This window comes from Prionailurus bengalensis, chromosome E4 (assembly GCF_016509475.1).
Source record: "Prionailurus bengalensis isolate Pbe53 chromosome E4, Fcat_Pben_1.1_paternal_pri, whole genome shotgun sequence".
NCBI lineage: Eukaryota > Metazoa > Chordata > Mammalia > Carnivora > Felidae > Prionailurus > Prionailurus bengalensis.
The window spans coordinates 7,461,761-7,474,652 of NC_057360.1; the positions used below are offsets into that span (position 1 = coordinate 7,461,761).

General features: G+C 41.2%; 1 protein-coding gene across 5 annotated transcripts in view; it reads left to right on the forward strand.

The window, feature by feature from the left end:
• The window catches only part of PLD5 (phospholipase D family member 5), a 419,450-nt gene that overhangs the window by 381,181 nt on the left and 25,377 nt on the right, over positions 1-12,892 (forward strand). For all 5 annotated transcript variants that reach the window (XM_043568870.1, XM_043568868.1, XM_043568871.1 and 2 more), the window contains one exon: positions 3,905-4,041. In XM_043568870.1, coding sequence (XP_043424805.1) covers positions 3,905-4,041 — 137 coding nt within the window. The remainder of the gene's footprint in view (positions 1-3,904; positions 4,042-12,892) is intronic.

Genomic DNA, 12,892 nt, shown 5'->3' on the forward strand with positions numbered 1-12,892 from the left:
CCAACCCTTGATTTCGGCTCAGGTCATGATCTCACAGTTCCTGGGATTGAGCCCTGATTGGACTCTGTCCTGATAGTGTGGAGCCTGTTTGGGATTCACTCTCTCCCTTTCTGTCTCTCTGCCCCTCCCCCACTCACGCGCACACTCACTCTCTCTTTCTCTCTCTCTCTTCAAAAATAAATGAACATCGGGGACGCCTGGGGGGCGGGCTCAGTCAGTTAAGCGTCGACTTCTGCTCAGGTCATGATCTCACAGTTCGTGGGGTCGGGCCCCGCGTCGGGCTCTGTGCTGACAGCTCGGAGCCTGGAGCCTGCTTCGGATTCCATGTCTCCCTCTCTCTGCCCCTCCCCTGTTCATTCTCTGTCTCTCTCTGTCTTTCAAAAATAAATAAACATCAAAAAGTTTTTAATAAAAGGATATGCCACAGTTTGTTTATTCCCCCATCGGTTGACGGACATTTGGGTGTTTCTATCTTTTGGGTCCTGACAGTAGTGTTGTCATGGACTGACGTGTGCAAGTTTGTATTGGAACACCTGTTTTCAGTGCTTTGGGGTGTGTACTCAGGAGTGGCCGTGTTGGGGAATGTGGCAACTCTGTGCTTAACATTTTGAGAGACTGACACGTTGGTTTCCAAACTGGCTGCTCCGTTTTACAGTTCCACCAGCCGTTAATGAGGGCTGTTTTCTCCACATCTTTGCCAATGCTTGTTATTTTCTGTCTTATTTTACCCCTCCAAATGGGTATGAAATGGCATCTCACTGTGGTTTTCATTTGTATATTTTAATATGTTCACTGGCTATTTGTTTCTCTTTTTTGGGAAATGTCTATCCAATCCTTTGCCCACTTTTCCATTAGTTTACTTGGGTTTTGTTTGTTTGTTGAGAGAGAGAGAGCACAAGTCGGGGAGGGACTGAGGGAGAGGAAGAGAGACTCTTAAACATATGCTAAGCACAGCATGGCATAAGGTAAAGGGGATGAGCAACCCAGCGGTTGCATATGAATACAATACAATGTAGCGCGTTCCAGAATGAAGCTCCAGGGAGCAGGAGTCTTACTTTGATCACTGGTATATGCCAGGTGGCTAGCCTAGAGCTGGAGCATGGCGGGCACTTCGTACTATTTGCTGAACAAATGAAAGCAAGCACAGAAGAAAGGCACTCACCCAGCCAGGGAACAGGCCATTACCCGATTTAAGCCTCAAGGGAAACCAGTGTGAGAGGTGCGTTCTACTGTTAATCCCTTAGGCTGCGAGGCTCAGCACGTGTAAGGTGCACAGCCAGCAGGCTGCAGGCTATAAATGCTGGAGCCTCGCCTGTATCACTGAAAGGCACCCAAAGTCCAGACTTGCAGGATATAAGAGCAAATGTGAAGACAGCAACGACTCCTGTGCCTCAATTTTTTCCTCCCTGAAACCAAAACCTCGTTTTTGGAACATGCAAGGAAGTTCGAGAAATTCCTGAAACAGAAACGTGGGCGCTTGGACGCATGTCGGAGCTTCCTTGAGCTCCTGTCTAGAGCAAAGACCCTCAGCTCCCCCATGTTAGCCTGAAGAATGTTTAAAGCAGACCCAACAGGCTGAGGGAATTAAGTAATGTCAATTTTGGATGTTTTCATGGAGATAGAAAAACGAGTAAAGTACAGTCCCTAAAATCAGCTCAGTGACAGTCTAGGCAGGCAAATGAGGCAAGTGCAAATAATTACAAATTTGAATATGCTAAATAATGTAGCAAATCAATCGTATTACGGGCAGGCAGAGAAGGGAGAAGGGGCCTCTGGCTGGGGAAATACAGAAGTTTCATGGAGGAGCTTGTAGTTGAACTAGAGAAAGCATAAAACTGACGGGCAAGAACAAGGAAGCTTGGGCCGGAAGGGCTGGCGGGAGCAAATGTGCAGGGGCAGACAGATGAGAGCCAGGCACAGAGGGCGTGATAGCTGGCACAGGAGGGAGGCAGAGAAATGGGAGGCCAGGGCTTGGAGGCCATAGTTCAGTGGGTTCAGACTGGATTCCCAGACACCAGAAATGCTGAGTGTGATGTGTATGTGTGTGTGTGTGTGTGTGTGTGTGTGTCCATCATGGTGACGAGAAAATGATGTGTAAAAGCCCCAGCAAAGAAAGACCACTAGAGCCTGAATGGGAGGAGGGGCAGTCAGGAGTAAGAGGGAGACCCAGTGGCCACTAGAAGCAGGAGCACCTGTCTTGGGGACAGGCAGAGTATCCACTGCATGTGTGCTAGGGAAAAGGTGTGGGACCAGCACTGGGTTTGGTTGGTTGGTTGGTTTTATCTTTTGTTGTTTTTGTTTGGGGTTTATGTTTGTGTCTTTTCTTATTTTTATGTTTTTTAAATTTTTTTGTTAATGTTCATTTTTTGAGACAGAGAGAGAGACAGAGCGTGAGTGGGGGAGGGGCAGAGAGAGGGGGGTGCAGAAACCAAAGCAGGCTCCAGGTTCTGAGCTGTCAGCACAGAGCCCAATGCGGGGCTTGAACCCACAGACTGTGTGATCATGACCTGAGCCACCCAGGCACCTCTATTTTTACGTTTTTTTGTGAGGGTTTTTTGTCATTAGTTGTTTTTTTTTTTTTAAGTTTACTTATTTATTTTGAGAGAGAGCACAAGCGGGGGGAGGGGCAGAGAGAAGATCCAAACAGGCTTCGTGCTGTCAGCGCAGAGCCCAGCATGGGACTCAATCCCGCGATGCTGGATCATGACCTGAGCTGAAATCAACATTCGGACACTTGACCGACTGAGCCTCCCGGGTGCCCCCGGCATTAGTTTCTTAAAAGACTTGGAAACTCATCTTCGTTCCAAAAGAAAAATAAATGATCAAAAACTCAATCTGATAGTCGCCTTCCAAGATGACTTTCTGAGCAGGGACATTGAGAGAGTATATGACCTTCAACAGGCTCCTTTCCTGCCCCCATGCTCCACGTCTGTCTTGCTTGGACATCCAAGACAACGGCTTCATCTTCCCTCTGTCTAAGCCGGGATAGGCATTCCCACCAGCACAGTGATGGGAGTTGTCCCGAGCGTTGGATGGAGGACAGTTCCCAGAAGCCCTCCCATACGTGCACCCCTCCACTCACCACTGCCTCCTGCTGCTCAGAGTAAGACAGCAACCCCAGTAATGCTATTTTTAGTCCTGTGTGCTGGGAAAACAAGGAGAAAGCCAAACTACATCTTTCTATAGCAATTTCATCCAAAAACACCTTATTTTTATAAGATGGAAACCACCTTGAGCAACAGGAGAAAAATGCCTCAAGTATAATTTGCCTCTTTGTTCGTTGGCTTGAGTTTTTCAGAATATCCTCCTTCCCTGTCCCTCCTGATGAATTTGGTCTTCCTAGTCACTTGCTGGGTTTTTCTTTAGAATTACTGATGACCTTTTCACTCTTCTTCCTGACTTAATGATGAAAGGGGAAAAAATCCACAAGATTTTTTAGATTGTATGTCTAGAATGTTTTTATGCCCACATCACCTTTCAAATGAAATGACTTTTGGGGTAAATTGATTGCTGTGTGTACATATATGTATTATATGGTAACACCTGAGAAAATTAACTGTTATTCATGATGGAGTGTTCACCAGAGCCCTGTAAGTTTGAGTTAGAATACTCTGAAAATGAGAGGTGTGTATCCTGAAAGCAAGAATTCCCTCCCCAAACAGACATAAAGGTCAGACTTGAGACACACCCCACCACACCTTGATCTGAACATGCCTCAACTATGATGGGATTGAAAATACATTTGTCTATTCTCATAAAGGACTGGAGAGTTGGTTTCAAAAATCTACCTCGAAGCCAAGATCCACTGAAACAAATCAACAACAACAAAAACAACAACAACAAAGAGAAAGCCCCAGCTGACAAAAATTAATCTTCTGAAAGTTTGGTTTTTGTGTCTTCACAGAATTCTCCCAAACTCTTCTGCCCTAAAAACAGAAGCTTTGACATAGACGCCATCTACAGTGTGATAGACGACGCCAAGCAGTACGTATACATCGCTGTCACGGACTACCTGCCAATCTCCAGCACGAGCACCAAAAGGTCAGTGAGTGAGTAACCTCGTCCTCCAACCCAGCCTCCAGGGCCAGGTGCAAACCGGGGACCATAGGAAACCGGCTGGACACTGAGGTGCTCTACATTTCCCTTTAGGTCACACACCGTTCAGACCTCCGAGTGCATTTGCAACTTACCCATGATGCATCTCCTCCCTCAGTCCATTTGAAGGACTCGGGGACTCACCCTACAGAAGTACCACCGTGTTTTACCTTACAGGCATGAGAGCAACTTTAGAATGGAGATCGGGTTGTTTTCAATTTGAAATTTATTTGAAAAATAAAATAAATTGGAAAAAAAAAATTTTCTGGAAAAAAAAAATTAACACTTTTTAAAAGTAATCTCCTCATCCAGTGTGGGCCTCGAACTCACAACCCTGAGATCAAAAGTCACATGCTCTACTGACTGAGCCTGGCAGATGCTCCCCAAAAAATATTTCTTGAAAGTTCTTAGCTAGCAGGTGTCCCTGAAGGATATACTGAAACTGAGTAGGTCTGGCAAGATTTTCCTCCAAGGAGACATCATTTTGGTCGTATTCATGTCAGTCTTCATTAAAGGCTGAATTTTTGTATTTTTTCAACTTAAAGAAGAAAGAAACTCAGTATGTATATGTTCTCAGTCAATCCATTCCTCTATATGAGGAAGCGAGCATTTTAAAAAATGAAGGGATTTGGGGGGCACCTGGGTGGCTCAGTTGGTTAAGCATCCAACTTTGGCTCAGGTCATGATCTCTCAGTTCATGAGTTTGAGCCCCACGTCGGGCTCTGTGCTGACAGCTCGCAGCCTGGATCCTGCTTGGGATTCTGTGTCTCCCTCTCCCTCTGCCCCTCCCCTGCTCACGCTCTGTCGCTGTCTCTCAAAAAATAAATAAACGTTTTAAAAAATTAAATTAAAAAATGAAGGGATTTTTACAGCAATTCATCATTGTTTAGAGGGGAGATACTTGAAATAAATTTAGGTATGGACTATATGCCCCTAAGTGCATAAATGCCTGGCTGTGCCCCAGATATTTCCCACTTTTGCTCTCCTGCCAGGAATGCACAGATTTGGCTACTTATTAGTGCTTTGAATAACCCATTTAAAGCCAGGAAAAGTTTTCAAAGTGCACATTTCTGAGAGTACAGCTGGAGACCTTTTTAATTTGGGAAATTGCAATTTCAAAATAACCCTTTACTGAGGTAAATGATGAAGCGTGCCCTCTCTTGCTTGAATATTGTTCATGTTGCCAACCAACATATGCCTAATATGCAGCTTCTTTATGCAGATGCCTGTAAGATTGCAAAAGCATGAGTCTCCTGCAAAGTGATCTCCCATAATGACAGTCAAAAAGCATTTTAAGCTACAAGATACACTATTGAAACATTTTTACTTTAAAATATGGCACATCCCTTGAATATTCGTAGGTGTTTACCCATATACTTTTACATGTTTGCTATCTCTTTTTTATTTTTCTCCAATTTATTGGTTTGAGATTTCATTTTAGATGTCAACTTCACTTTGAGAAGACTTTGAAACATAATAGATACGTTTTGCCTGCTTTTCCTGTTATTCAGAATGAGAGGAAGGGATAATGGGGTGATGATTTCTTAGGATTGACAAAACCTTCATTCCATGAAGCCCCACAAACAAAATTAATATCCTTTGTGGCCAGAGAGGAAGGAGTTAGCATAGAGAATCTAAAATACCTTGGAAATGTAGAAGTTAAAGAAAACTAAAAGAATGTTAAAGAACTGAAAACTCACCTGAAATTTTGCATTTTGGTTATTAATCTACCATTTCAGCAGCTGTTCAAAGAGCAGTTCTCTTAGCATACTTAGGATATTTCGAACCCACAATCCCATCAAGCATTCTAATGAAAAGTCATCAGAGGGACCCCTGGGGGGCTCAGTCGGTTAAGCATCCAACTTCAGCTCAGGTCATGATCTCACGAGTTCGTGAGTTCAAGCCCCACGTCGGGCTCCGTGCTGACAACTCAGAACCTGGAGCCTGCTTCAGATTCTGTGTCTCCCTCTCTCTCTGCCCGCCTCTCCCCCTCTCAAAAGTAAATAAACATTAAATTTTTTTCTAAGTCATCAGAGACATAAGAAGTTGTTCAAACATCCATGTTATTATTAAATTCTTCTCAATCCTACAAAAAAATTACTTAAGAGTCAGCATGGTTACTTGTCTCTACATTGTCCTGGAGAAAGTTTTCAGAATTCAACTAGAATGAACAAATAGACATTGTCAAATATCAGTGCGTCAGTGTGCCACAGGCTGAGCTTTTAGTCTACACACTGCTAAACATCCAAATGAAAGAGGAAAAATTCACAGGTTCCCAAAGTAGAAGTGGTTGGTCACATGTAGAAAAATATATACACCATCATTAAGCAACAATATTAGAAGTGACTTCTAAGAAGTGACTTTGAAAGTTATTTCAAAGAAGCAAGAAGTGAAGGGAACAATGATGTATGGCTAAATCAATCCCGCAGTAAAAAAAATCAGAAGCCCTATTTCAATTCTTCCTGTTTTGGCAATCAAGTACTGTTTCTTTTAGCAATTCGCATATTTATTTTGGCCTTGGTTTGGGGTTGTTCATTATTTATTTCCTCAGTCACACGAAATACATCTTTCAGAAGAAAACCAGTAAATGTGTGAAGGAACAATAAGAATGTAGGCCGGCAGCCAAGAATACTCTCTCCTGGCAAAGTTACCTTTCAGATGTGAAGGGGGAATAAATGCTTTCCCAAACAAACAAAAGCTGAGGGAGTTCACCACCACTAGACCTGTCTTACAAGAAATGTTGAAAGGCGCTCTTCAAGCTGAAACAAAAAATTGACAGCACACAAAATTCTGATTAAGGTGATAAAGAGGCAGTCAGAATTAGAAACCTGGAACTCTTTTTTTGGAACAGAGTATGAAACTCTTAGCTATATCATACATGTTAAAGAAAAACAGCACCAAAATAACGATAGCTGCTGCAAGCTGGTAATGAAATCATAACATAAAAAGAGGTAATTTGTGGCATCAAAAATATAAAAGGAGAGGATGATAGGTCAAGAAAAGTAAGCTGCTATCAGCAGAAAAAGGACTGTTTTTTCTATGAGTTGTTTTGGGTAAACCCCATGGTAACCACATGGCAAAAACTTAGAACAGTCATGAAATATAAAGAGGGGGAGAATGAACAAATCATCATGGAAAACCACCAACTGGCAAAAGTAGACAGAAATGGGGGGGAAAAAAAAGAAAAAATGGGAAACAAGAAAAAGAGAAAAAAGAAACAATAGAGACAAAATAACCAGAAGGCAAAAAATAAAATGGCAGCAGTATATAGTATATATGATTACATATTAGTATCACCCTCAGTGAAAATGGGTTGAACTAACCCATCAAAAGGCACAGAGTGGCTGGATGGATAAAAAAACAATATGCTGCCTACAGAGGACTCACTCCAGCTCTAGAGACAAATACAGACTCAAAGTGAACGATGGAAGATGATATTCCAAGCCAACATATGAAAAGAAGGCAAGCGTAGCCGTACCTATAATAGACAAAATAGACTCCAAGCCAAAAAGGGTCACAAGAAGTAAAGAAGGTCGTTATATAATGACAAAGGGGCCAGTATGTCAAGAAGATATAGCAATCATAAATATACATGCTCCCAACACTGGAACATCAAAATATATTAAACAATTAATGAGAGATCTTAAGGGAGAAATAGACAATAATACAATAACTGTAGGATACTCTAATACCCCACCATCAACAATGGATAAATCACCCAGACAGAAAATCAACAAGAAAATGTTGCAGTTGAATCTGGAACAAATTTAGAACAAATGGACTGCTCAGACATATATAGAATATTCCACCCAACAGCAGCAGAATACACATTCTTCTCAAGTGCACATGGAACGTTGTCCAGGATAAATCACATGTTAGGCCACAAAATAAATCTTAGCAAATTTAAGAAGGTTGAAATCATACCAATTATCTTCTCTGACCACTGTGGTATGAAACTAGAAATCAACAGGAGCAAAGTAAGAAGATCTACAAATGGAAACTAACCACACTTCTAAACAACCATTGAGTCAAAGAAGAAATCAAAAGGCAAATAAAAAATTACATTGAAAACATAATGTATCAAATATTGTGGGATACAGCAAAAGCAGTTTCAAGAGGAAAGTTTATAACCATAAACACAGATACTAAGAAATTAGAAAGATCTCAAATAACCTAACTTTATACCACAAGGAACTAGGGAAAAACAAACAAACAAACAAAAAAACAAAGTAAGCCCAAAATTAGCAGGAGGGGGGAAATATTAAGCATCAGAGCAGAAATAAATGAAACAGAGACCAAAAGCCAATAGAAAGGATCAGCAAAGCTAAGAACTGGTTCTTTGCAAAGATAAACAAAATTGACACCGTTGGCCAGACTAAGGGAAAAAGAGAAAAGACTCAAAGAAATAAGTTAGAAATGAAAGGGGAGACATTACAACTGATACTACAGAAATACCTAGAATTATGAGACGCCTATGAACGAGTTTATGCCAAGAAATTACATAAACTAGAAGAAATGGATACATTGCTAGAAACACACAACCTATCCAGACTGAATCATGATGAAATACAAAGTCTGAACAGACCAATTATGAGTAAAGAGACTGAATCAGTAATCAAGAAACTCCCAAAACAGAAAACCTCAGGACCAGATGGCTTCACTGGAGAATTCTACCAAAGGTTTAAAGTAGAATTAACACCAATCCTCCCCCAAACTCTTTCAAAATATCAAGGAGGAGGAACACTTCCAAACTCATTCTATGAGACCAGCATTACTTTGATGTCAAAATCTGATAAGGAGACCACAAGAAAGACAACAACAGGCCAATATCCCTGATGAATATAGATGCAAAAATTCTCAACAAAACAGTAGCAAACCGAATTCAGGAACACACTAAAAGAATTATACACAATGACCAAGTGGGATTTATCACTGGGATACAAGGATATTTCAATAATATGCAAATCAACAAATGCAAATACATCGCATCAATAAAATAATGCATAAAAAATCACACAATTGTCTCAATCGATACAGAAAAATCATCTGACAAAATAAAACACCCTTTCATGATAAAAAAAATGTTTAACAAACTTGGTACAGAAGGAACATACCTCACCATAACAAAGGCTGTATAGGACAAACCAACAGCTAACATTACACTCACTGAAGAGAAATTGAAAGCATTTTCCCCAAGATGGGGAAAAAAGCGAGGATGACTACTCTCTCACTCCTATTCAGTATAGTTCTGGAAACCCTAGCCAGAGCAATCAGGCAAGACAAAGAAATAAAAGGCATACACATCAGGAAGGGAGTAGTAAAATTGACATGATTTGCTGATGATATGATATGATCTATATACAAAGTCCTAAAGAATCAGTCAAAAAGCTGTTGGAATGAATCAACAATTTCAGTAAAGCATCAAGATACAAAATCAATTGCATTCCTTCACTGGTGATGAAGCCTCTGAAAACGAAAAGAAGCCATCTCATTCTCAATAGCATCAAAAACAAAATAGGAATAAATTTAACCAAGGAAGTGAAAGATCTGCACAATGAAAAGTACAAAGCTTTGCTGAAAAAAATTGAAGAGGACACAAACAAATGGAAAGGCATACTATGTTCCTGGATCAGAATTAATATTGTTAAAATGGCTATATTACCCAACGTGATCTACAGATTCAATGCAATCCCCGTCAAAATACCAAAAACATTCTTCACAGAAATAAAAGAAACAATCCTTTTGTGGAACCACAAAAGACCCCAAACAGCCAAAGCAATCCTGAGAAAAAGAACAAAGTTCGAGACATCACACATCCTGATTTGAAACTATACAACAAAGCCATATTAATAAAAAAAAAAAGTACAAAAATGGGCAAACATCAACAAATAGAACAAAATAGAGAGCCCAGAACTAAACTCTGGCCTATACAGTCAACTAGTATTGAACACGGGCACCAGGAACACTCAATGGGGAAAGCATAGTCTCTTCAACAAATGGTGGTCGGGAAACTAGAGAAAACATGTCAAACAATTATATTGGGCCCCCACCTCATACCACTCACAAAAATGAACTCAGATGGGTCAAAGAGTTCAAGGCAAGACCTGATATCATAAAACTCCTAGAAGAAAATGTAGGGAAGGAGCTTATCAATAATGGTCTTGGTAATAATTTTTTTCCATGATACCAAAAGCACAAACAAGAACAAAAAATTAACATATGAGGCTACATCAAACTCAAAAGCTTTTGCATAGCAAAAAAAAAAAAAAAATTAACAAAATGAAAAGACAGCCTACAGAATAGGGAAAAAGTTTTGCAAACCATACATCAGCTAAAGGGTTAATATCCAAATATGTAAAGAACTCATTCAACTCAATTTTTTAAGAAAGGCAAATAGTCTGATTACAAATGGGCAAAAGAACTAATAGACATTCTCCAAAGAGGACATCAAAATGGCCAACAGACACATGAAAAGGTGTTCAATATCACTCATCATGAGGTGAAGGCAAATCAAAACAATGGTGAGAGGGGCACCTGGGTGGCTCAGTCGGTTGGGCGGCCGACTTCGGCTCAGGTCATGATCTCGTGGTCCGTGAGTTCGAGCCCCGCGTCGGGCTCTGTGCTGACAGCTCAGAGCCTGGAGCCTGTTTCAGATTCTGTGTCTCCCTCCCTCCCCTGTTCATGCTCTGTCTCTCCCTGTCTCAAAAATAAAATAAAATGTTAAAAAAAATAAAAAAATAAAAAAACAATGATGAGATACCACCTCACACCTGTTACAATGGCTCCTCAAGAAGACAAGAGACAGGGGCGCCTGGGTGGCGCAGTCGGTTAAGCGTCCGACTTCAGCCAGGTCACGATCTCGCGGTCCGTGAGTTCGAGCCCCGCGTCGGGCTCTGGGCTGATGGCTCAGAGCCTGGAGCCTGTTTCCGATTCTGTGTCTCCCTCTCTCTCTGCCCCTCCCCCGTTCATGCTCTGTCTCTCTCTGTCCCCAAAATAAATAAACGTTGAAAAAAAAAATTAAAAAAAAAAAAAGAAGACAAGAGACAGTAGGTGCTGATGAGGATATAGTGAAAAGGGAACCCTTATACACAGTTGAAAAAAAGAGAAGTTGATCAGTCACTGGAAAACAATAGGGAAGTTCCCCCCAAAATTAAAATAAATCTACCATACGATCCAGCAATTCCAACTTCTGGGTGTTTAAGCAAAGGAAATGAAAACAGAATTCATAATGGAAACAACACAAATGCCTATCAACAGATGAATGGATGAAAAGACGTGGTGCATATACACAATGGAATATTACTCAGCCATGAGAAAGGAGAATATCCTTCCTTTTGCACCAATGTGGATGGACCTTGAGCACATTATGCTAAGTGAGAAAAGTCAGACAGAGAAACACAAGTACTGTATGATCCCACTTATACATGGAATCTAGAAAGTGTAGAAAACAGACAGTACAGTGTTGGTTACCAGGAGATGGGGGTGAGCCATAGGAGTGATGGTGTTTAAGGCTGCAAACTTGTAATGAATAGTAAATAGGCCATGGAGATTTAATGCACTGTATAATGAATACAGGCAACAATATTACACTGCAATTGTGTAATATGATAAATATCAGTGCATTGGCAATCATGTTACAATGTAAAAATGTTTCAAAGTAAGATGCTATACGTCTTACTAAATTTACAAAATGTTGCACATCAAATTTATTCAACAAGAAAAAAAACGTAGGCTGGGGCTGCTGGGTGGCTCAGTCGGTTAATGTCCAACTTTGGCTCAGGTCATGATCTCGCAGGTGGTGAGTTTGGGCCCCTCTGCTCTCAGCACAGAGCCCACTGCAGATCTTGTCTCTCTGTCTCTCTCTCTGCCCCTCCCCAGCTTGCACACTCATGCTCTCTCTCTCTCTCAAAAAATCAATAAACATTAAAAAAAAAAGTAGGCTGATTAGTCTGTGAGCTATTAACATTTTTCATTTATGTTTTCATTCAACTAATATTTATTGGGCACTGTGCAGGAGTGGTTCAAGTATGAGCAGTGTATGGTCCCAGGAACTCCATCCAATACGGCAAACGGACACAGACTAGATTATCATAACAATGTGGTGAACGGAATAATAAATATATGTACAAAATAGTATAGGTCCTCAATGAAAGAGCATTTGTGGCAGTTTCAAAGTTAGAAGAGGCTTATTGGAGGAATTGCTACCTTAATTACATTTTAAAATAGGCAGGAGTGGGGTGCCTGGGTGGCTCAGTCAGTTGGGTGTCCGACTTCGGCTCAGGTCATGGTCTCGCGGTTCGTGGGTTCAAGCCCCGCATCGGGCTCTGTGCTGACAGCTCAGAGCCTGGAGCCTGTTTCAGATTCTGTGTCTCCCTCTCTCTCTGACCCTCCCCTGCTGGCACTCTGTCTCTCTCTGTCTCAAAAATAAATAAACATTAAAAAAAATTAAAATAGGCAGGACTTAGAAAAAAAGGATAAAAAGGGAGTTTTCCAGGTAGAAGGGATAGCATGAGCCAAGTTTCAGGTGGAGACAAATAGCCTAGCACATGGCAGGGTCTGTCCCAAGTTCAGTCAAGTTCAGTGCTGGAACACAGAACCCGAGGTAAGGTCCTGTGAGATACACTTGGAGGAAAGGCAGGGACCAGGAACGGGAAGGCCTAACTGTGAGAGGACCTTGTCACTTTGGAGAGCGTCCGTTATGTTTTAATCAAGGGAGATATGCTTTTAGACAGATCCCTTTGGTGGTCATGGAAGATGTACTTGACAGGGACAAGACTGGAGGCAGAGAAACCACCTT